Source organism: Rhea pennata, chromosome 4 (assembly GCF_028389875.1).
Source record: "Rhea pennata isolate bPtePen1 chromosome 4, bPtePen1.pri, whole genome shotgun sequence".
Taxonomy (NCBI): domain Eukaryota; kingdom Metazoa; phylum Chordata; class Aves; order Rheiformes; family Rheidae; genus Rhea; species Rhea pennata.
Genome location: NC_084666.1, coordinates 41,055,443 through 41,080,916, shown reverse-complemented (window position 1 = coordinate 41,080,916; position 25,474 = coordinate 41,055,443). Strand labels below are relative to the sequence as shown.

Sequence of the window (25,474 nt, the reverse complement as noted above, 5' to 3'; positions counted from 1 at the left end):
TTTGTTGGACAAAAAGACTCTGCAAGACTCTAGTTTTAGTTATAGGATGACTTTTAAAGTTATTTAGGAAGCTTATCAGTCCAAGTGTATTCAAAGCAATCCAAAATGTGATGCAGCTGTACTCAGGATAATAATTAAATGCAAATACAACCCCCTGTCAAGAGTAATGTGCCAAATTCCACACTCATTTTCCACACTCATTAAGCAGGGGGGGGGGGGGGAGGGAGGGGGTTGACTGCCTTAACAGAGCGCAAGCCTTTATCTCTTGATTTCGTGGCAACAGCAACAATTAGTTAACACATGCAGAGTTTCTGGTCACAGCCAGAGGTTGAGGATCACCACCACAGTCCAATTTGAAACCACAGCTTATAAATACAGGTTGTTCCTATGCACTCAATTTCAAAGACTATTTTCATTCACTTTGCTGCTACGGTAATAAATACCTTGATGCCCCATATATGGAGCCCCACATCCTTATCGCTGCAGCAGCCTGAACAGATTTAGCACGTGGTAAGTACGGGCATCATGAGCTCATTTTACCGTCACGTCGTGATGCTGAGGCTCAGCTGCATGCACTAGCTGTGCAACCAATTTGTCAAAGCCGTACTCTGCAGAACAGCTGGATTACTGCATGGTCTGAAAATGCCTGCACAGGGTACAGACACTGACAACGTTCTCATCAACCACCTCATGAACCTGCTGTACATGCAAGGAGTGGAATTTTCTTGCATGTAACTAGTTCTCCTGAATTGGCTACGAGAACCAATACCTACCTGCACAACCGTGATTTCAGCAGCTATAAAGAGGCAGCGGAATGAGCTTCCAACAGCTCTAGGAAAGAGAAGCTTTTTATAAAACAACTGCACTGCAATAGGTAAACACTGGGGAGCGGCCAAGTCTTGCAACTGCCTTCACTTTCTAGTTCTGTAGCAGCATAACTAGGCCAGAAACAGCTGCAGAAAAAGAAAAAAACAACAGCACACGGCCACTACTCAGAATGATTACATCATTTACAGCAGAAGCACTACAAATCTCATCACGCTGACTCTGGATTAGGGCCTTTTTGCCAGAAATCCTTTTTTTTTTAAAAAAAAAAAAAAAAAAAAAAACATAACGAAGCATGTTGCCAAACTTTCTCAGTCAACTCTTTAGCCCAGAAATCTCAGAGACTGTTTCTACAAAGGGGAACATAGGGCACAAAATTTATTGCCAAGGAGAACACCTTTCTGAGCTGCTGCAAAAGGTGTTAAAAGTAACTAACAAGATTTCTTATGCAACAAGCAACATGGCTCTATTCTGATGCAGATTAACAACGAGTGGACTTTGGAGATGGGTTTTACCTGCAGTGCCCATCTGAGCCACTGCTGGAGCCTTTTGTGGGAAACAGCCTGTTCAAAACAAAATATAATTATTTACCACACTATTCAACAGCGTAATGTTTCTTTCTGTTTTTTATACCTAACATACCATTAATTCACTTCCTCCTGTAGTACTTCTCAGTCTGATTCACTGAACATTTTTGTAATATACTTTTAAACTACAATAGTTTTCTTTTTCTTAAATTGTGTTAAATATAGCTGCAGTCTCTGATCATTTATTAATTCATATATAATTAAAATGTATAATAAATTAAATCCTGAAATAACATTTATTCATCAGTACAACTGTTAATAAATCCAAATATCTTATACTGCATGTGAATGCTGTCATCTGAGGTATGAAACAGCAGCAATTTTCTCAAGATTCTCAGTATGAAAAGTTCCAGTTCCCATTAAAAAAAAGTAATTACGTAGTGTATATTTCAAAATCTAAAAATGGCATTATACTAAGCTCTATCAGTTGTTTCCCTCAAAGGACTTGCATACAAAAAAAAAATAAAGTGGTTAAAAAGCCTAATACCAGACTGAAGTTTTCTTAAAATTATTATTTTTAAACGCTTGCTTAAGTTAAGTTTTAAGTTAAGTTAGGTTTTGAAAACTTCCAAGTTTTCTAAGGGCAGCAAGTCCATTAAAAGACTAACTTCCTAACAGCAGAACAAGATTTTCATTTGTAATTATTAACATCTTCTTGCACAACATAAAAATGTCTAAGGACAAGCAAAGCTACCAGCAGGAACTGTCCTTCTGAAACAGTGAGCTTCAGGTCAGCCTACACTTCCTAGGAGGGGCGATGAACACCTGCCCTATTGAATCACGGGTTCCAAGGACTAAGAGTTCAGTAATCTGTCTTTGCATTTGGGCAAGTGGCATCCAAGCCCAGGGTAAAGCAGAAAGAATGCTTCCAGATGGGGCAAGGGGAAGAGAGGGGAGTGAAAGAAAATTTATTTCTTGTCTTTCTACAGAACAGGATCATCAGTGTGCTCCCACTGCCCTTGCTTAAGAATTCAGATCTTGTCCGTGTTTATTTTGGCTTAAGCCAAACAAGTATTCAGAACCAAACCCCCAGTAAGTGTCATTGAACTGAATTTGGAAGTCAGAGGAGGCTGACAAAAGAACATAGCAGACCACTAATCTGCAGTAATAGAGCAGAAATATAGTTCCTATTTACTGAGAATATTACAGGAAGAGGAGCTCAAATGAAAGGACCTTTCTAGAGGCAAAACTGGAATGTAGGTTCAACTGAGTATTTCTGAATAAATAATTTCTTATGAACAAAACTCATCTCACATACTAGTAATCACGTATTAATAATCACCCAGCTGGAAAGACATCAACTGCACTAACCAAACAGCATTAACAGCATTTACCATAGCACATGATAAGTGTTACTGGAAGTCAGATTATAGGGGCAGGCATATCAGGAAGAAAAGCCCAATAATGCTAACAGAAACAAAAGATTTTACAGAAAAAAAGCATAAAAAGGCTGCCAGCTTTGCAAAAAATGTGACCCTAAATTAAACATCATTCATCTCATATTTACAGATCAACAGAATACAGCTTTGTTGCATAGCAGAAAGATCAGATGACTTTAGCCTGGTACCCCGAAAACTATGAGTGAACTACGTGGTGAACTACACTACCGTTGGTCTCCGTTCTGTTGCAGCCTTCCAATAAAAAAGCTACAAGAACATGCAGAAATGGGATGCAGCTCCACTCCACTGCTGGCAATCATCTCATGATCAAGAGGCAGCTGCATACACTAGAGAGCATCTATACAAAACAGAGTCACTCACAATACTATCTTTTTTTCTAGGGTTACGGGAAGTTTTCAACAGAAATATATAAACTAGCCTGATAAATAGCAAGAGTCAGACAGACAGCAGCAAGAAGTAAACTGCAATGAAAGTTAGGGCTTTTAATAGGCCTTCAACATATGGGTGGAGTCATGTTTACAGTACAGCCTTCATCATGTAGGTGCAACACATACTTTGAGCACAGTTAGCCTTTAAAATACAAAGTTGGCAGATTTCTAAATTAGGATTTATGAAACAAATGTCATGCTGCCACACTATCATGCTTCAGCAATGCCACATAATCAACCTGCAGTTATCCCTAAATAAATTGTTCAAAATGAGACAACAATTTCAACCCCACCTCTCTGCTGAGCATGCAAGACCACCTAAACTAGTGGTCTGGAAACAGCATCCGCCCTGGAGCTCCACGTGCTCAGAACGGTGTTAGCTTAGTGACAGCTGTCCTCCACACTCCTATTGCCTTTACTCTCACTGTACATGCCCACACCTCTAAGTATTTCTAGTTATCTGTATTTTCCTTTTAACCAAATTTACAAACTTGCTGCATAATTTATGAGTATCAAATATCTTTTGTCACTACAGTTGTCAACATTTTAATTTTTGCAATATCCATAAGATAGCAATGAACAAATTGGTTATCATCAGATTTTAGTTTCTGAGATTATTTAGAATACAAGAAATTCAACCGCATTATCAAGTAAGTTCAGTAAAAGAAAAGTAATAAAAAATATGGAGAACAGGATTGGTCACAAAAAGCATGCAACAAATGACGTCAGATGCTTACCTAAGGACTGATTCCGTGCTGACAAAATGAGATACGCAGGAAGTAAGTAAAGGGCAGTTAATGGTATGCTGTACCTGTAAGATCTTCATCTGGCCATAATGATACCAAGTGAAAGTAGATGGTTTTTACTTATACATTGTCTCAGCATATTCTACACCATTATACCCAAACTGGTAATCTCTCCAACTAGCTATAGCTATCTTAGTTTTAAAAAAATGTACAGAAATATTAATTTCCACTTCATAATTTGAGACTATCACAGTAAAATACACTGAGGAAAAAAAAAGGAGAAACATTTTATCAGCATTAGATCTGATACATTTTTAAAAAGGAGATAAAAAACAGATTGCTAGTTTCAGTGATTTTTTTTTTTTTTTAATGAAATGGACCAACAATATCCCAGATCTTGATAAATATAAGCTGCTAATATGAAAAATAAAAGCGTAAAATACAGAACAGTTTTTGTAGCAACACTGATCTAAAGATGTCAGGCAAGGTAGAGGTAATATTAGTTATTAACCCAGTAGATATATCTGCAGCAAAAAAGAACCTTCAACATATAAGCCCATCTATAGGTCTGAAACTGAACAGAACGTGTGGGTGAAAAAAATATGTCGATCTGGGCTTCAACAGAGTTCTTACTTCTACAGGCCATAAGCACAGGGAACGCTCCTTAAAGACTCTTCTCACTATATTTGCTCCTTCTTCTTTTCAAATATTGATTAATTACATGAAGTAAGTGGTACATCTGGTCTGGGAAAGTTCATTTTTGATTAGTTTTATTTAAATGAACTATACTATGCTGTACTTCAAATATATAAATATATATATTTGAAGACATATAACTGCAACAGGCAATACACATTTCAGTTTCATCCAACACTAGCCTTTGCAACCGTGCAACAGACCAAAGGAGGAAAATTTGACTAAGAGCAGTGGTTAATCATTATAATGTGCATTTTACCTGTAAACAATAATGTAGTATTTTGAAGGCTGAGATTTAGATATCCACTTTCTATCCAAATTTCACTGGAACTCAATACTGCAATCCTTTCAGTCTTTAAAAACCCTGCCTTGTATCTCAAAATAGTGCAGAATACATGGATTTGGATTTCAGAAAACTGACAGCAGGAGTGTAAGTTACCAACTTTTCATCAGTACTAACACAAGTTATTGACCTGTCATCTAAACAGGCAACTTTCCCAGAACTATATAGCTACATTAATCAAGTAATTTCCAACATAACGTCTTAGGATAGACTGCCCTCAGGAGGCCAAACTGAAATTTCCTCATGGGATATCACACACTATTGTACGCAGGATGTATTATTTCCTTTTGTTTAAAAGGAGGTCTGTAAAAGCTGTTCCTCACTACATCTCCTACCTACAGTTGCAATATTTAAAAAACAAATAACTACCCACAGGCACCTCGGTACCCTGCTAGAAGTTGCTATAGATAATAACCCGTTGTGATACATGCCTAAAAAGAAAGAAAAAGCTTAATATAGTGAGTTTGCTATAGTGAACTCTAAACTATAAATACATCTCTCAAGAGCTAAGAGGGACAAGTAGGGTTCCAACAACTGTCTCACCTACAGGAAAAAAACAACAAAAGTAGTCCATCATCTTCCCAAATGCTCGAAAAATGCAGCAAAGAGATACAAAACAATTAACTTTCTAGGCCTACAGTGTGCTCCAGAAATTAAGTACAGCCTACAACAGGCAAATCACACAATCTAAAAAATTTCACCTGAATCAAGTGTAAAATCAAGAATGATTTTTGGTTTTCGAACAACAAGGCAGAGACAAGGTGGGGCAGATAAATAAGTAAATACTGCAACACACAATCTTCTTTTATCAGGGTTATCTTTTCTGAAGCAGGAACCCAGATGGAACCAAGAAATAAAACAATAATTATGGGTGACTGCCTGAGAGGGGTTTGCTGTACAAGGGGGCCGAACGGTGAATTAAATGCCAGCTGCAAAGGCAGCCACCTTAAAAATGTGCCTTGATGGATATCTAGAAAATCTGTAAGGTAGTGCCAGGCCACGTAGGTACCAGTGACACATGGTGCAGCGGAACAAGAGATCTGGAATAAAACGTAGGTTAAGTTAAAGACCAGACCTGAAGAGCAGCCTTCTTCAAAATGCTCCCAGAGCAAGGGAAAGAAGCAAATTTCAACGCATGTCTGAAAAGACAAGTAGAGGAAAGAAGAGTACAGATTCCTCAGGAACTAGAGAAACTGTTGGAACAGTGGGAATCTATAACAGAGCTCATCCTAGACTAAAAAGCAGCAAAATGCTGGTACTTAATAAAAGATGACAGTAAAGTTTTAAGCAATATAGCAAGTGAGAACTCATCAGATGAAGCATACGCTCAACTGCTTGATGAACGCAGTCATAAAAACTTCCTATCTCTATTAAGAAAGTGGACAGAGATTTTCAAAATTCAAATGAGAAATTAGGAAAAATAACTCAAGCACGCAGTCCTCTTGAAAGAAGGAAAAAACCACACAAACAAAACATATATATATATAGCTTGGTATAAATGACAAAAGTACAAGATGGGAAACCTCAATGTCTGGTTTTAATCAAGGACAGTGACATAACAGGCATACCTATTATGGAAACCAAGATGGAAATAAGACAAATCAGTACACACACGCACATACATATGTATGTGTACATACATAAATTCTTAAAAGGCCTTCAAACTAGATACCAAATCATATACAGATTAAAATTCCAGGTGTACTATGATAAAACCTGCTGTTAGACTATGTTATCACCCACACAATTAAGACAATGGCAGAACCTATGATATTCTCAGGGAGATTACAGACAGTAAGGCAGACAACATAACTGTAATGAAAGACTTCAGCTACCTGCAAGTCTGGTAAATGTCACACCAAAGACGTCTAGATTACCCTTTTTAAATACATAGTTGTTTCATGCAGTCAGTCAGGGGCTCCCAACTCGGACTGTGGTCCCAAAAAGCATACAAGACCTGACAGAAAACGTCATTTTCAAAGCATGACTTTGTAATGATAACTTTATTTCTGCAAGAATACTGACCAAGTTTTTATTAATAAACAGTTGACCACTGTAGCATCTACCTTCCTAAAAAGGGAGCAACATAAAAATATGGGAATACGTTGAAATGAACCTAAAAGGAAAAGCCAAAAAATTAGAACATACAGTGCTTGAAGACAACACCAAGACTGTATGTATTCAGCTTCCACAGTGATGACTTTAAATATACAATGCTAACTTACACTTCTTTTGTGGGAGGAAAAGAAGGGGAAGGACAGATGGAGAGAGCTGGCATGGATTAACAACTATCAGAATCTAGAAGTCAACCTTTAAAAAAAGTTTCAGCAGCCGGAGGGAGTCTGTCACTGAACGTAAAAGTTACAGGCAGATCAGAGTTTACAGGAACAATTCTGCACCACCACCCCCCCAAGACATATAAATTGAACACCACATTAGGAATGTGGTTCCTAAGTAAGATGAGCAGATGAACAAAATAAAAAGCAAAGTGCTTAAAGGAGGTAAGGTCATAGAATGGTGGGGGGGAAAAATGCAACAAAAAATCCCCTGAACACTGAATTAGTTATTTGCATCAAAGCAAAACAGTAGAAAAACGGGCTACAGAGCAAATAGTGACAAATTGCCAAGGCTGGGTAGTATCACTCCAAAGTTCTAAAGGAAATCAAATAACTGCAGTGCAAAACTGCTCAGATAAAACTGCCTCATTGTCAGACAACTGTAAGTTGGCTACAGTGACACCAGGCTTTTAGGATTTTTTTGCAGGGGAAAGGGTACCTGTTTTTTAAGAGACTTCCAAGAGATCTAACGACATACAAATTAATTTAATATCTGTTCTCCGTACACAGCAAACTGCCAGAAATTGTTCTAAGGGCATATAAAAAATTGGATAAACATACCGAGGAAAGTCAGTGTTGCTTTTGCACAGGGAAGTCATGTTTTACAAACATTTCAGAGTACTTTAAAAGGCCAAGAGAGTATGTGAGTAAGGGAGATTAATTAAATACAGCATGCTTGAAATTGTAAAAGGCACCTGACATGTTCCCTTACCAAAGAACATTAAAGATCCCACGCTGCCATGAAGGTAAGTCATCATACCAGTAAACTGTTAAAAAATAGAAGAAAAAGAGTATGATTTTGTAGTCATTCTTTTCTGAAGACATGAATTGCCAACAGAATCCCACAGACATCTTTTGGGGCTAGTGCAGTACAACATACTTCTAACTGGTTTGAGGAAACTTGAATCCAAACTGACAATTAACTATTCAAGACTGAGTTATAGTTCAGATATATATTTCTTAGATAAATTTTAAAAACGTAAGCTCAATGGTCAGCAAAAGGCAAAATAATTAGGCATTATTTTTTGACACAACATAAAACAAAACACTTTTCAAAAAAAAAAAAAAAAAAATCCACAGCGCACCAGCATCTAGAATACTGTAAGCAGTTCCACTTGCTCTTCCCTCCTTAGAAACAAACAAACAAAAAAATATAGCAAAGGACAACAAAGATTACCAAAGGTATGAAACAGCTTTCCAATAAGGAACAGCTAAAAGAAATAGGGCTCTTCAGTTTGAAACAGTTGAGATAGGATATGATAAAGGTCTACAAATTCAAGAGTGGTATGGATATAGCACAGAGGTTTTTATAATGTCTCATCAAATATATGAACCAGCAGGCCTCAATCAGAGCTATCAAATAGCAAGTTTAAAACATATCAATCACAAATTGCTGGAGGATTCAAGAATATTCTAAGGAGACACCACAATGCACTTGACCTGTTATTCACCCTATGCATTCACTACTGAGACATAACACCAGGCAAGCACAACCTCAGTCTGACAAATAAAGATGGTATGTTCTTAATGTATATGCATACAGTAAATCCTGAAACAGATCACTACTAGGTTTCAGTTCTACTTTACCAGTTTGAAGTGAAAAAAAAAATTTTTTTTGAAATATGATTTTAAGGCTACCCACATCTCACTCAGGTCCTATAGCATAACCAACAATTACAGTAATGAAAAATACAGTGAGTGTTGCAACATTTGCAGAATGTTATGCAGTAGCATTTTGTTAATCACAAATACAGAATAAAAGTGCTGTTGCTAATAACTTACCAGTGAAATGATGATAATAATTGGGTCCAGAGCTCACTAATAAGGAACTCCTTTTAGTCTTTTAAGTTTGGCTCACAGTCAAAATGTGTCACACAACCTTTGCTTGTAAGATACTAAGGACAGGTATGGGCAGCAACCAACTTACTGACACATTACTCCTTGAATAGTAAAAACAGGAGTACCAGCTGTCTTCCTTCACCATCAGTGACCTCTGAAAAAAAAAATCATCTATACTTTGGCCAATTCCTCCTAACACAAAGAAACAGAATTAGAAATTACATTTTTGGTACAAAGGCATGAATGACACACAATTTTTCACAGCAAACAACACTTCTCAACAAAGAGGTATCAGTAAGATAAGGATAGACCTACCCCAATGATATTTTAGATTCCACAGTGAGTAACACAATTACCTTTAAAACCTTTGAAAATACAATCATTCTTTATATTATTTCTCATATCTACCATCAAGGAACTTGAACATGCACTGTTTTCTGGCACAAAGACAAAATTTCTCAGCTGCACAAATGAAGAAAATCTCAGACTTTAAAGACTCCAAGTTATCATCAGTGAGATCTCTTCTTTCTGCACTTCAGTTTGTGCCAAGAGGGAAAATAATTTCAAAAGCTGAACCAACATCTGTATCATGATGCAATGAACACTGAAGCTAAGAAGTGAATGTCCTAAACCACACTCATAGTTTTCTTCAGAGAAGATAAAAACATCAGCTACCAAGAAGCACTTGATCAGAACTGAAAAGCCCGAGGTCAAACTTCTGGTAATACTTCAGCAAAAAGAACACTCAAGATCGTCTAGAGTTGAAAAATTACTCTGCTTCAAAAGCAGAGTAATAAGATAAATGAATAAGATAAATGGCTATTTTATTGACTGTACATAAATATTAAAGATCATCAGTACAACGCAGTAGAATTAAGTTTTCAAGAAGATATACAGCAATATACCTTAACTTTACACTTTGGAATTGTTATTTGTTTCTAAATATGTTTCAAGTCTGTGAAAAAGCACAGCTACTTTTATATCTTTTATGGGGAAGGCCTGCAACCATACAGTTTGCAGTGTATTTTCAGTACAAAATCAGCGTTTCCAATGACCAATCAGGAATCCTTCAATGTATCCTCAAGAGCTGCTGAAATGAATGAGTGCTGTACACATATTTAAGAACAGAACTGAGCAGGTTCTGTCTTTATAAAGAAGTGCATTACATATCATTAAATCTTCTAAAGGCAATTCAGGTATGCTGGAGATCTAGAAGCTTCTAGCTTTGTAGTGTCGGCTATAAGCAAACAAAAAAAGGAAGTCAAATTTCTAGGGACTGATAAGAATAAAAAAAATAAAACAATTCACAAACCTCTCTCTACATGATAAATTTCATGCAATCATAATTGCCAACCAGTAAACATGCCTCCACATTTTATTTATCTTTGTGCAACATAATAATTCAGAATATAATCTCCATGCTATCCCAAATTGGAAAATATGACTTTATAAAAATATAATGCTTTTAAGATATATGAAGATATAATTTAAAGTTATCATCATTCCAAACCAAATCTTTTTTAAAATTTTATGTTACATACAGAGACTTTGTAATACTATGTGGATTTTTTCATTTAACTAAACATACCCTCTAGTCAGTGATAATTCATAAGTAATAAAGTGCAACATGTATCAAGTCAATTACATATGTCAATCTGCAGCTAATTTTTTTGCCTCCTCCCTTTGATTACTGTATGTTTTGTAAGTACCATCATGACTAGGGTATTTATTCAATGTAGCATTTAAGTCTGAAGCTGCAAGCCTCCATCTACAATTAGAATACTTCCTGTAATGTAAGGGGACTCTAGGAGAAAGACAACAGCTTGTGCAACTTCATGAGGCTCTCCAAATCTCCCAAGAGGAATTGTTTTCTTCAACTGATCTTCTTCCAAATGAGCAGTCATCTCTGTGTGAACAAAGCCTAAGAGAGGAGAAAATCTGAAGAGTTACATAATCTGCAACTAAATTTTTCAAGCTCATTTTTTCCTGGAATCCTCCCAAGTGAAAACTATGACCAAAATTCAGTACCAGCTATCATTCTTAAAAGCTACAGAACTCAGGTCACACCATTTTATAGCAGAGAACATTTTTTTTTCCTAACCAATACAATGTCTTCCATCCTACAGTAAGTTGGATGTAACAATCCAAATACAGAATCCATAGAAGTCCATGAAAAAAAACTGTAACTCTATAGACTTGGGCACAACCCCATATTTAGTATCACTTTTCTGGAAGACAAAATATAATTATTTTACCAAAACACTTTCAATAAAACTAGATATGAAATCTATAGCAAGAAACACCTACAGCTTGCAAGTGTTTCCACTATATTATATAACTTATTATAGCACTTGCAGAATTTCTATCACCACACTTACTTGAATATTTCTTCACAGTTTTGAAAAAATATTTCCTTACAAATTTTCATTAACTGAGATTCAGTTTTTCCCACACTGTTCATTTCTGTTCACCTAAGCTGCAGCTTGATAAAGAGCTGATCTGACTTAATGTCTACCTGCCACCAAAACAGGAAAGTCTCAGCTCTGCTTTCTGCTGCAGAGTCCTGCCCCTGGTGATGGCTCTAGAGCCTTCTGTGAGCTGTTAGACTCACTAAACAAGAAAAAATATTTCTCCTGCCTAGTTCACAATTTGAACTGGTTCATGCAGAGGTCTTAAAGGCATCAGAGCTACCACAAGCTGAGGACCAGAGTACACAGTCATGAGCAGAGAAGTTCAGGAAAGTCAGAAGAGATTTTCTCTCAAGGGGTGGTGATTTATTAGACTGGAAAAGATTATCTTACGAAATCATAGCCTCATCTTTATAGAACTTTCTTTCTAGATTCTCTCCTATCACTAAAAGGGAAAGACAGCGATACCTTCATGTCTGCTTCTCATGGTCTTTTATGTTTCCCTAATAACAAGTAAGCACTCTCTAGCAGAACAGGTAACTAGCAATCTGCTAGTATTATTTCTATACCTTCACCTGTAAGGATAGCGGGTTTTGAAGAAGGAACAAAATAAAAAAGTCATTATGGAACAATGGATAGAGGAACAGGAAGACCTACTCCCCCAAACTTCTCAGTGTTCTCTTCAAAGAGGTGATCTTTTACTGAAAGAACACATTATACTTAAACTGAAAAGAAAAAGAGAGAGAAAAAGAGGGTTTTGCTTACAAAAGTTAAAGAAAATACCTTGTTACTTTCAGAGAAGAGCAAACATCCAGCAATCTTGTAGATCAGTTACCGTAACAGCCAAAGATAGAGTAACTTCACATATACTAACCTGGAGCAACCACATTGACTCGAATTTTCTTTCTTGCTACTTCTTTAGCAAGAGAGCGTGAAAATCCAACTAATCCTGCTTTGCTAGCACTGTACACACTTTGACCAGAGTTGCCTTTAATTCCTACAACACTTCCTAAAATAAACATCAAAGAGAAGATCAAATTACTAATTTGGATGCTTATACTAGTTATATCATTTTGGTTTTAAAATCAGAATGAAAATGAATTGTAAAGAAGGAATAAAAAGCACCTTAGTGAATGTGTTTTATAGCCTATCACTAGGATAAGCAAATCACTCAATTATGTGTGATTTTTGTGAAATGCACATATATATGTTCACTAACATGTGCCAAGAAATTAAAAGAGAAAGCTTTCTAGAAAAAGTATCCTTGCACAGAACCTCCCTCAAACACCTGTACCTATCTGATTCTAATTAATAACTGGTAGCTGGTAAATTTAGTTGCTAAAAGAGTTGATAAAGCACAGTAAAATTCTGAAAAACAGGAAATGAGGTGTTTATTACTGATACAAGGTGTTTTTATAAGTTGCTTAAGTTGCATAAGAGATAAACATTCACAAAGAAATGGTAAAAATACAGTGACTAAACAGAAAAAAAATCCATCAATTTAAAAAAGTAGTATTTCATTATGTTATACCTGCTAAAATTTTCTGTTAAACTGATTTATATATACTTGCACTGGTTTAGAATAGCAACTTACCTATGTTAACAATAGCACCTCCCTGTTGTTGAATCATACTTTTTACAGCAGCTTTGCACGTGAACATTGTTCCCAGAAGGTTAGTGTGAATCTGGGCTATCATATCTTCAGCCTTTGTTCTCAGTAACAAGCCATCCCTACGAATAGGGAACCAAAAAATAATACAAAAGAAATCATGGGACTACTCACTAAACACATTTACTCTTGATTAAACTTGACAAATGAATGGTATTGTAATAGGGCTTTATATGGTTCTATATAATCTAGCATTCAAAATTATGAAACTGTAAGGATTACACATAGCAGAAAAAAGTAGGTAAGATGTTCTGCTAACAAAAAACATTATTGCAAAAAGTATCAAATATTGTTTTGGACCATTTTAGAGAGTGAAGGGGTGGAAAGAGGAATAGTTAGGGAACAAACTCAGAAACTACTCATCATCTAATCTACTAGAGATTAACTTCCATTAGAAGTATATTGACAAATACTTAATTTTGCTTTCAGATGTACACATTAACAATATGCTACTAAATGTAAAGGCCCTCTTCTATATTTATAATCTTCCAAAAGACGGTGTGGTCTAGCATTACATATAACCTTGTAACTTGTAACTAACCTGTTGATCCCAGCTGCATTAACCAAGTAATTAATAGGACCTAAAATCTTCTGCATCTCTTCAAAAGCATTCTGGACATCTTGTTCTCTGGATACATCACAACTAAGTGCCAGATGTCCTTCTGTATTGAAATAAAGCCACATCATAACAATAGATCTCGCATGATTCAAAAACCTTCTTAAGACTCTCTATATAAACTCAATTATAAGAACAGTGGTAGAACTAGTTTTAACTTGAGAAACCCAACTGAACAAGGACAATTTGCAAGTAATGTACTGATTAGTTATGTGACAATTTCTTATTCTACATTTTCAGCCTTTTAAAATTTTAGGTTCAGCACAGGCAGACGGGTCTAAGTTCTGGCCTGGCCAGACACCAAGAACGAATTAATTCATACTAACACACTTGTGTGACCTTGAACAATTTCCTTACTATCAGCTATTCTATCTGTAAGATAAGACTTGCAACGTACTTAACTTTCCCAAAGTATATTGTGAAAAACAAAGTATCTCGAACTTTTAAAATTTCTCAGTTTTATTTTCATCTGCATCTAACTAACAAGCAGGTTTATTTTGACCTACTAATAATCTATTTTTACAAGTTGCCTAGGCATCAGACAGCGAAGAAAGCACTGCAAAGCAGCATACATACCGCCAAGATGACGAGCAGTGGTTTGGGCTACTTCCAGATTTCTAGCAATAATCGCCAGTCGGCAGCCTTTCTGTGCCAGTAATTCTGCAACAGCTCTTCCTATTCCTCGTGATCCTCCAAAAACAGCACAAACCTTGCCCATCTTCAAAAATAATTTGAAAATTGCAAACAAAGCAATGAGGACTGATTGGCATGAATTTCAGATCCAATACAGCCGAATAGCCAGTGTTCTTGCTAATAACATAGCTTTTATTAATTTTTATAATATGGATTATAAAATTACTTCTCTTTTTAACCAAAAAATAAATAGCTGAACCAAATGCAATACCACTACTACATATAAATACAAGTTAATGTTTAAAAACTTCAGCAATAACTTGGTACTTCTGAAGTAGTCATAAAAACACAGCACTACTAGCGTTATGGTAACTCCAACTTAGTTGATGAAATATGGTTTCTGTAATTAAAGATCCTAATATACTCTTCAGTTGTTACTTACCACTAAGGCATCATGGAAACTAGTCAAAGCCAACACAGTAGTTCTAACCATACTGTTCTTGCATTATTTCAGTATTAAAGACATTTGGTCTCAAGGTCTCACTCCACCTTAAGTATCTATAGAAGACATCCAAACAGCACGCATCACTTGAACAGGACTTTAATACATTAGGTTTACATTACTAGTCTTAATTTTTTGTTTCTGGGTTTTAAAGAAGAAAAGTTTTTTTGAAATTGAAATCTGAAATGATTCTGAATTAGCTATCTTAGATAAAACCTGACAGTTGCTTAGGAATGAGTATTAAGAAGAAAATGTTTGTACAGAATGATCTTTTTACTGTGCAACCTCTAAAAAATCAATTTAGCAATTTTCTGAGCCTGAGGCAGAGTTCAAATAATAATATTAAATAGTAACAAACCTCTTTTCCATAAATCTGAATAAATCCTTTTTGAACCCAACTATACTTTCAGTCACCAAAACATCCTGGAGCAACAAGTTTCATCATTTGTGGGAAATTACTTCCTTTTATTAATTTGCTTTCTGATTAGAGAATGCTGTATGTTTTTCCTCCCACCTTCTTACAGTTCATAACCTCAGAGACTATGCTTCTGTATTTTACCTTCCTATCCTATATCCATGGAAGCCATTTCATATCTGCTTAAAATCTGTCCAAGCTCATTAATCTTGTCACCCTATCCCATGCCTAAGTTCCATTATACTCTTTTTGACTGGTGATAACTAGAACTATATGTAATATTAACTACAGAGGCACACCATTAATTTACATAACAGCATAATGATTTTTGGTATTGTGCGGTATGGCCTGGAAGCACAGCTGACCCCTCTCTAATAACAAGCAAGCACAGGTGCTTGAAATCAATATATGTGTCTGCTTCCTAACTGGCAAGCGTAAACTGGCCTTCAGCCTAAGAGTGGCAAGGGAACTAAATATTTGCATCTCAGGTGGGGGCCCTTCCAAAAGGGCATGTACAGAAAGACATCCTGCATGAAGACAACTCACTACTTATGAAAAATAGGCGCTACTACCCTACCAGAAAGTGATCTTTTGTGTAGTCTTTATTAGGCATTTGGATTGGAAGAGACGGTCTCACACCCAAGTAACTTCAGCACTGACTGCCTTAGCGGGCCAGAGGCACATCGGACCTGTATTTTGTTGTCAGGTCTTTTATTAGAAACACATAATACTGTCTGCTTTCTCCATCGCAAAGGATCTACTCTTTTAGAGAATTATCCCAAAAGATTCCTGAAAGTTCTTGCCTCGCAGCTGTGACATTATATTGGGCCCCTTCTCCGAACCAGCTACCTGCGACCACCACGGCTACACCGTGACTACCGCCGCCGACCTTCACGGGCGGAGCTGGCCGTTTCCTCAGATTAACACCTCCGCGCAGCGCACGCCGATCCAAACCGCACCAGCCCCGCGGCAGCGCGCCCGCCCTGCGCCATCACTCCACGGGCCCCTCAGCCCCCGCCCCGCGCGCAACGGTCGCGGCGCACGGCCTAACGGCCGCCGCGGCCCCGCGCGCCACCAGGGGGCGGCAGCGCGCAGTCCGCCCACCGGGCCGCCAGGGAGGGAGCCGGCGTTCGCCCGCTGACCACGAAGGCGCCACCCGCCCAGCCCAGCTGCGCGCTCAGCCCTGCTCCTCCTCCTGCTCCCGGGGCGACACGGCGCGGCGGCCGGCGAAGGGCTCTCGTCGCGCCGCGGGGCTCCTCACCGCCGCTCGCGCTCCCACATGCAGCGGGGCCACGCGGTCGCGCTCAAGATGGAGCCCGGCGACATAGGCGGGGCGCGGGGCCCGCTGGGAGCCCGCCCGCCGCGGGGCAGGCTGGGACGTGTAGTCCCCGCGCGGCGGCGGCGCCATGACGGGAGCCGCGCTCCGTATGCCCCGCAACACGAAGGCGGCGCCTTGCAAAGGAGGGATTCGTAAAAGGCTTTTCAAGATACTTTTAAAATTTAATTTTAAATTTGTTGGGAGTTTTTAGGAGCTTTTTTTTTCTTGCCCACACCACCTCGGGAAATAAACTGACCTGACATGTGAAGGGCCCATGAGATCACAGTCAGAAAATACCTCCAAGAAACACACAATATAGTTAAAGCAGAGATACTTTAAGGGTAGATAAACCCAAACTGCATGACAGCTGTAAGACTTCCTGTTTGGGAATCCAAATAAACTTCATGGCGTGCAATTGAACTACCATAAACCGTATGTTTTGACAGTAATGTTACTGACATCATGTCAGATGCTGTACTAGAGGGGTTTCTGTGAACTCTTAAGTCATACACATTGAGTAGATTGGTTTACCCAAGGAATGAGAATAAACCTGAGCACAACTTGTGCACAAGAGTACATTTTTTTAACCATTTCTGATTATTCAAAGGTTCCATGAAGTAACAAGTGTCAAAATTGCACTGGCATTTGTGAGCCCAGTGGGAGTGTAACTTGGTAAGATTCTTGCTTTTGACTCAAAAGCTGTCACTCAGGATTTCAGATCATTCTTTTCCAATGGATCATTCTTTAGGTAGGCAAAAACACACTGCTATACACATATTCTTAAACATCTATACAAAATTTTATTATTGTATGCAAAATCACTTCCTTCAAGCAAGTACATTTACCCCGCAAGCTGGCCCTATTTAGCAAAGGGTCAATGAGATTTCGTGATCCAGTGACGTTTTGTCTCTGCCATACTGCGGGAGGCTGGAGGCCTTAGCGATGAGCAAGACAAACGTACAGTGAGCTGAAACAGGGTCTCAGAATAGTCTCCAACTTAGACTTTTAGTCTCTAGCATAACAAGGAGTCAGCATTTACAGGGGGGAAATTACAGCTTTCTGCTCAAGTGACACAGATAAGCAAAATAACATGGAGGGGAAAAAAATTAGCCCTTAGCAATACAGCAAGTTTTCTGAAGGCCATTCTGAAGAGAGAATACCTATGAGTACAGCCGCAGGCCAGAATTTAAGTGAAAATTGTTTGTTAGTAATTACAACTTGACCTATCTGTGAGCTGTGTCCTCATCAAGAGAGTTGACCCATCCTTTCAAAAACGTTAAAGGAAAGCTGATCTTTGCTGTACCGTTAAGACTTTGCTGACACAAAATAAACATGTTTCACTCCCTTTTTTTCTTTTTTTAAAACTCACAGTTGACAAATAAGTATCTTTTTCCAAAGTTCAGACAAGATTCTGTGTAATTCTTACTGAGTTAATGAGTAAGATGTGTGTTTATTCATGGGGCAGAAGTAGCCAAGTGTTTGTCAAAGTGATGTTAGCCTCCTTCTTCTGGACACCTTCTGGACTATCCATGAGACTGGATAGTCTGAACATAGTTAATCTGAGCCAGTTCACTTGCACTGATTCCCATTAAAACAAGATGAGCTGCTGGTGTCCAAATGAGGAACCAGTCTCACATTCAGTCCCCCCTTTCTGGGGTACCGTGTCTCACACAGCATGTATATGAACTTTATCTAATAGGCTTGGTCCAACCTTAATGTCTGGGTTTGTAACAGCTAGTTCAATACAGGCCATTCCTACGTCTAGTTTACTATCAGTAAGGAAATACAGTCTAATGATTCTTGCATGGTTCTCTACATTTTGAAAGCTGTGAATATACAAAAATGGTGCAACTGTCTTTTGTGAAGCCTAGTGCATTCAGACACTAAAAATACTCTTCTCTTGCAGAGTCTTTTGTTCTTTTCTTAGAATACTTCAACCATGCTGCCATATAACAGATACTGCTTTCAAGCAAGCATTTTTATATTACCAGAGAGAAAAAAAAATAAAACTTACACATCTAAGAGCATAAAATGCAAATCAAAGCATAACATCATAAAACAGTGGCCACTAGCCATTTCTATAACGGAGTTCTCATATCAGCTCTTTTAAATTCCTCTTGATATTAGATTTAAGGCTAGATTTACAAAGGAACTTGAATGCTGATTATTAATCACATAGGTACCCTAATCTATAGGCTCTTAACTCTCTCCCATCAGTCACACATGGAAGAGTTAAGTTGCTCAAAGGTCTATCAGCATTTTCAAAACTTGTTCTGTATGCTTGTGGTTGTCAAAGCACACTTACCATTAATTGTTTTTGTGTAAGACTAGAGTCAGAATAACTGGAAAACTGGCTGCACATACGGGTTAGTCTCATTTTAGACAAAACCCAACTGGTCAGAGCACTCAGCTAAAAAGAAACTTGTTTTCAAATCTCCATTCTGTGTTATTGGAAACATGGTCATTAACTTCTAAGTAAGAGTGCTGCAATCACCACGCTGAGGCAATTTCAGTTTACAACAACAAATTAAATTAATAAAGAAAAATATTAAAATTAAAACCACAGTGATACTTGACACTACAGCTAGATGATTTCTGTCCAGAGATACAAGAATCTGGGGAATAAACATCTGTTGATATCAACAGTTAATTCATGAAGCTGTTTTGCTTTTCAACTGGCATATTAAAAATGACTTCTTTAGGATAACCAAGTCTCGTGATTAGGCTGTTTCTGGGATACAGGAGTCATGGACTCGGAAACAAATTAAGCCAGTGAAGGATTTACAAAAAGAGCTCTCCTGCCTTCCAGGCCAAACGGTAACTGGTTGGCAGGTCACACAGTCAATCCACCTATAAGCATTTCTTATAGAAAAAGAACGTAACAGGCCTGGGTGTTTAATTCTAGCAGAGCTCTCCTCTAGACTGCAGAGAGCCACCACCAGGGCTCCTCATGAGGGTCTACTTTGTCTGGAGAACTCACCTCGGAGGTTGCTGGCCCACTATGTTCCCACCTGTAGGGCCTAAACCTCCCCTTCCATCAGCTGGAGAGCAGCTGTGATTTGTATTGGGGAAAAAATCAGGGCTAGATACTAGCTTTTTACACACACACACACACACACACACACACACACACACACACACACACACACACACACACACACACACACACACACACACACACACACACACACACACACACACACACACACACACGTTATGTAACTAACAAGTTATATGTTGCTGTTCCCAAGTCTCTATGATACATTAGCCTTCTTGGCAAGTGATAAAAAGCCTGAAATGAACTTTCCCAGGGAGGGAGGGGAGGAGGAGGAGAAGAAAAAAAAAGTTGCATGAAAGAAAAACAATCCCCTCTCCTTCCAGCATTTTGCAACCTGGTAGACTTTTTCCAACCACAGCTCAGATATTGTAAGTTGCAAAATTACCACATTTTTGTTCTCTTGTGATTTTCTTTTTAATTACACTGCAGTCTGTTTTGTTTCCAAAATCTCTGCATTTTTATGGTGTTGTAAGAAGGAATTTTATCATGCCAACATGAAGTTTTCTTGTACAATTAAATGTACTTTTCTAACAGATATGTAAGCAAATGTTTTCTTAAGAAACCTATTCACAGTACCCCCATGAAAATGCTTTCCTGGGGGAAAAAAAAAAAAGAAAAAAAGAAAAAAAAAGACAAAAGGCTTTGGCAAATTTCCTAACGTTTTCGTATGCTCCTGGCTAAACAGGTTTCCCCACTGCAAGCAGGATTACTTCACACTTCAAGATGAGGCCCCGGATTAAGCTACCTCTGGCTCTGAGCTGATCTTCCCTCTCGTGAGAGGTGAGCCAGCACCACGGAGGCAGCAAAGAGAAGCTTGTGCCAGTGCTCTGCTCTGCTGCTAAATCGGACGCTTCGCTGCCCGCGCTGTCGCGCGGCGCTCTACACGCTGAAAGAAAACAACCCCTGCAAAGTCGCGTGCAGGAACAGACCGCGGCTGGGTCCCGCTGACCAGCTCCGGTCGGTGACTGCAGGCACTGACCGCTCCTACCTTACAGCGATGGACTTCAGGCCAAGCAGGTGGAAACTCAGGTTTCATTCAGCGCTCTCTTGAAGTCTCGTGCGTCCCTTGAAGCCTCCGGCTCCTGGCCGGAGCGGCGCAGGGCCGCAGAGCGCTGTCCGCACGGCGCGCGAGTCCAGGCCCGAACCCGCGGCGACGGGGAACACGGAGCAAACAAACAGCTCGGCCGCCCAGGGAGGAAGGTCGCTGCTTGCTGCGCAGCCCCCGTCAGACGGCTTTCAGCGTTTCAAGAAAGCAAAGAGCGTCACGCAGAGCTGTCAGCGTCTCTCAGCAAGGTAATCTGGAAAACAAGCAAAATGAGCATCGCCACGCTCGAGCACCTGTCCCACTCCCCACTGCCTATTTTGTGCAGAAAGGATATTTTAGAGATATTGAAGATTTTGTAAGTGCTAAGAACATCCAGTAAACGTCTGATACAATAACATTTTTGCAGAAGTGCTTTAATTTTTATATATATATATATATATATATATATATTTTTTTTTTTTTTTAAGGTATCAGGTCAGTAGCTATCCTTCCGGTTTCTGGCAAAGCAGTTTATTAAAATGTCTTTAAAATAGTTCCTCCCTCCTTCTCCTCTTCCCCCGCACCCCAAAACATTTGAAGGCAGCTGTAGAGGTTGAAGATCAGTTTATAAAATCTTGTTGTTTACTGAAGATAAATAATAGCTATACCTGTAGAACAGCAAGACTTAAAAATATATTCCTTGAGCGGTCGTAACAGAATAATTCTCCTCACATCCTTTTGGAAACATTTTTTTTTCTTTTTTAAAGCTCTAATGCACTCAATAGAGAAAATTAGTAGCCTCAGGAACAATATTTAAGAAAACAGCCAAATTCTATTCATAAAAGTTAGGTCTATGCTTTGCATAATCTATCTAATTTTTATTTCCATGTCAGCAGTCTTAACTATCCTCATTCTCCCTTGCATACCCTTATCCCTAGTCTCAATGCCTACATAAATATAAGCTGCAAATATAATACCTATGGCCAATCATTTCAAGGATTAATTTATCCTGTAACAACCAGTGTGGCTATTACTACACTTCCTAACCATAAATAAATAAATAAATAATAATTTAAAAAAAAAGTATTTATGGTAGGTATTTATCAAAAAACATAGTTGCACTTTAGTTCAGAAATAGACAAAAACTGCTTTGAGCATCAAAATTAACAACAAAATGAAGCTATGAGCAGCCAAAAAGTTTCTTTCATGTTATAATGGAGTATGCCCAGTCCTAATACAAATCAGCCTTGGGTATTGAATCTTCACATATGCTACAGACAACTGAATTATTGCCTGCTTTAGGCATGTGATGCAGCCTTCTAGAAATTTACTGCTCATATTTGTATTTAATAAACCACATTTACTGCATCTTAAGGTTTCTTTTGTGGCAGAAGGAAAAGAAGCAGCATGCTGTGGGAGGAGAGGGGAGAAAAAAAGAAAGAAAGGAGAGGGGAAAATACAGCGAAAGAGCTTACCTAATGGCTTGGTCTGAACTCAACGGGGTAAAATTTTATGTCAAATTCAACCAGCAGTGTACACATCTCATTGAGTAGGAAAACATACAGTTAATAAGCAACATGAGCTGATCCTTCACCTCCCCCATCATAAAACTTACATAAGCAAAATCTGTGATTTATGAACACAGTAATTAGCCCACAGGAAATACAGCAAACCTGAGACACGTGGAAGTGAAATACTTCCACGATTCCTCCTAATATCTATTCTGAAATTCATAACATTTATGTGTAGGAAGAGACCAAAAGCTGTTTGAAGCAGGAAAGTGAAGGCATATCAGTAAGCCTTAAGCCATTTTACAGCCTCACCTATTTTATCAGGAGTGCTCATTACAGGACTATGAAAATGTTTGCAAGATTACCCTTAACAAGGCACAGATTTGCTGAGTATGAGCACCAACCTGTGGTGGCACACCTGCTTACTGACAACGCAGTCACTCCTCCGTAACTGTAAACAGCTATGGACCCAAACATACGCACTTACACTGGCAAAGCTTTAGTTGCTGATTTGCCAGTAATAAGTGTTAAATGCAGTCCATGATAAACTGCAACGGTGATAGTGACAGCCACTCCTATCTCACAGATCACTCACCTCCTTTATCTTCACCAGTACTCTAGGAAATGCCAAAGACAATATTCTTTACAGCTGTTACCCATTTTGCAGTCTGAAACACATACAGTATTAACTTGGAGAATTTTCAAGGAACTCCGTTCCCAGCATTCAGTTTTCTCTGTCAGATTGTCCTTAAGTATCTAGTCTCATATCTCATCTTCTAATAGAAAAGCTTGTCATTTCAGCCTGCTCACATATTTCACTGAGCAGCAGCAGACTTCATCTCCTTATGGGAGACAGAAGCCCTTAATGTTGTATTTCACGCCAACGACTGAACACTGGAGTAGTAAATCATAACAACACCCAATCAGCTGGCTTAATGAGGTAAGAAGTAGGTTATTAAAGATGGGAAGTGACATTTAGATGATTGCTTGCACCACTTTTCAATTTACCTACCGTACTTAATATTTCCCTTCAGAAATTATCAGGAACAATTAGCATTCTTGATAAGTTAACTACTGCTTGCTTTAGACTGTCAGATCAAGCAATGGCTGATTATGTAAGATACACAGTTCATTTCAACAGTTTTAATATTTAATCATTCCTCATAGATACCTATTCTGATTTTCAAGAGCACAGTTTATTATAGGATTTTACCAGAAGTCAAATACATTTTTCTAGGTCAAAAGAGGTCCATTAACCACTTCAATCCCACTACATACAGTTAAGCAGCCTTACAGAAACCTAGGAAGGCACAAGCTATTGCCTCTACATTCCTTAAGATTTTGTTATGAACCATACCTATTTGCATTTATTCATTTGATAAAAGATACAATTAAATATTCACAATGGGAGAAAATGAAACAATTTAGAAAATCAACATATAAGGCACGTATTTTACCACATTATGATTTTACTGGCTACGAAAATGCTAAAGCAATAAACAGCTCTATTGATACAGGTGCTACAGAAGCCCAAACTGAGTTTTTTTTCCAGCACAGGCATCGCCACCAGTTCACATATATACTGTAAATACCAGTTTTGCTTTTATCCTCACTTACCTAAACCTTCTCTAAGACCCTTTACATCTTTTGTATACTCAACAAACAGAATATGCTGTATTCTGCGTATCACAGTGGTAGATTCTCCCCAGGCTTCTGCAGTCAAGCCCCCCTTTCTGTCAGAGTTCAACTTCTCTTCATCCAGTTTCTTCACATTCTGTTGGTTTGGGTTTTTTTCTTTGCTAATAGGAATCACTCTCTCTCTCTCGCCAACCTCTTTCAGCAGACACAAATCTCATTTACCATTGCTTGACCTGGGTGTGTGTACATACATACATACATACATACATATGTATGCACGCAGACACACACACACACAAAATAGCAAACTAGACTGAAAATATCACAGATCTTTAACATCCTGGTGCCCAGACATCTAATACATGATAGTCTGAAAAAGCCACACAACTGAAGAAAACATGGTACCATCAATCTTGGCCAAAAAAGTTCTTGGCTCCACCATGTTTGTTGCCTTTCTGCAGCAAGCATCCTGATGGAAAAACCTACCAACTTTCTTAAGTTCTTCCCAAGTTCTTGTTTTATGCATTCCAGGCTTTTTAGACTGTTTTGCACCATGAGTCCCTGTGATATCTATTTTTATATACATTTTATGCTGTCTTTCCTGCAGCAGAGCTAATTAGTACAATCGCTCTCTTCCTTATGCAGTGTTTTTCTGCAGAACTTAACTTGAGCATCTTTGCATGCAAACATTGTAAGCTGCTGACTGATAAGGGAAAAATATACATCAGCTTCTATAAAACAGTGTCGTAACAGTGGGTAGCAGAAGGCTGGCAGCCCACACTGCACAAGCGTGTGATTGTTCGGGCAGATCCCCTGAAGAGGGTGAGTTCATCGAAGTATTTGATACGAGGCAATAAGCTTGTTACTTTTATCAAACTGAATTATTTGGGAGCAATTCCTTAATCTTTTAGCCATCTTCCAGGTACTAATTAACCAAAATTGATACAAGGTTTGATCCTCTAGATTAATATAACCGAATATTTGCACTAAAATTTATTTTGCCGTGGTTTTGTTTTTCTGTCTTTTCTCCCTCCGCAAATTTTTGCATTAGTGCTAACTGGGCAGTTGTGGAGTCTGACATTTTGTTTAATCATAGAACAGACCTGGACAAGAAGTAACCACAAAATTTCCCATACGCCTTTACTTTTTTGCCAGTCCTGGCTATTTTAAGTAATAAGACAGTTGAACGGTCTACGTTCCTTGCTTGTTTCTCCCTCCTCTTTTGGTTTAAGCAAGTTTGACGGTATTGTTAATCAGCACCCCTGCGAGTGTCCGTGTACATAACTATGTATATCAACAAGCTGGACAATGCCTTGCCAGCTAGGAAATATGCTGAAGTTACCAATCATTTCACATGGACCAGTGTACAATCATTTCTGTGGGTTTTCCCAGTAGAGGTCTGCATTGGTCTTGTGAAGTAAAGATGTTCGCAGGCATCTTAATCATCTGTAACCATAGCTTTTTCCATAGTATTACCCACAG

General features: G+C 38.4%; 1 protein-coding gene and 1 long non-coding RNA gene across 4 annotated transcripts; both read right to left on the bottom strand.

Moving 5' to 3' along the window:
• Positions 1-3,315: 3,315 nt before the first annotated feature.
• Positions 3,316-9,428, bottom strand: LOC134140311 (uncharacterized). The gene is made up of 4 exons (XR_009958383.1): positions 9,289-9,428; positions 8,074-8,128; positions 3,978-3,995; positions 3,316-3,382 (listed from the first exon to the last, which is right to left on the bottom strand). It is a non-coding gene; the product is annotated as an uncharacterized LOC134140311 (long non-coding RNA).
• A 596-nt stretch (positions 9,429-10,024) lies between these two features.
• CBR4 (carbonyl reductase 4) lies at positions 10,025-16,764 on the bottom strand. 3 transcript variants are annotated; one of them, XM_062574696.1, is made up of 6 exons: positions 16,705-16,764; positions 14,470-14,611; positions 13,819-13,939; positions 13,203-13,339; positions 12,483-12,617; positions 10,025-11,121 (listed from the first exon to the last, which is right to left on the bottom strand). In XM_062574696.1, exons 2-6 carry the CDS (start codon positions 14,609-14,611, stop codon positions 10,943-10,945), a joined length of 714 nt encoding a protein of 237 aa, XP_062430680.1. In that variant the 5' UTR covers positions 16,705-16,764; the 3' UTR covers positions 10,025-10,942. The 3 variants fall into 3 exon arrangements, with proteins under 3 accessions (XP_062430680.1, XP_062430681.1, XP_062430679.1); XM_062574697.1 differs by lacking the exon at positions 16,705-16,764 and adding an exon at positions 16,548-16,697; XM_062574695.1 differs by lacking the exon at positions 16,705-16,764 and adding an exon at positions 14,969-14,988.
• Positions 16,765-25,474: the final 8,710 nt, after the last annotated feature.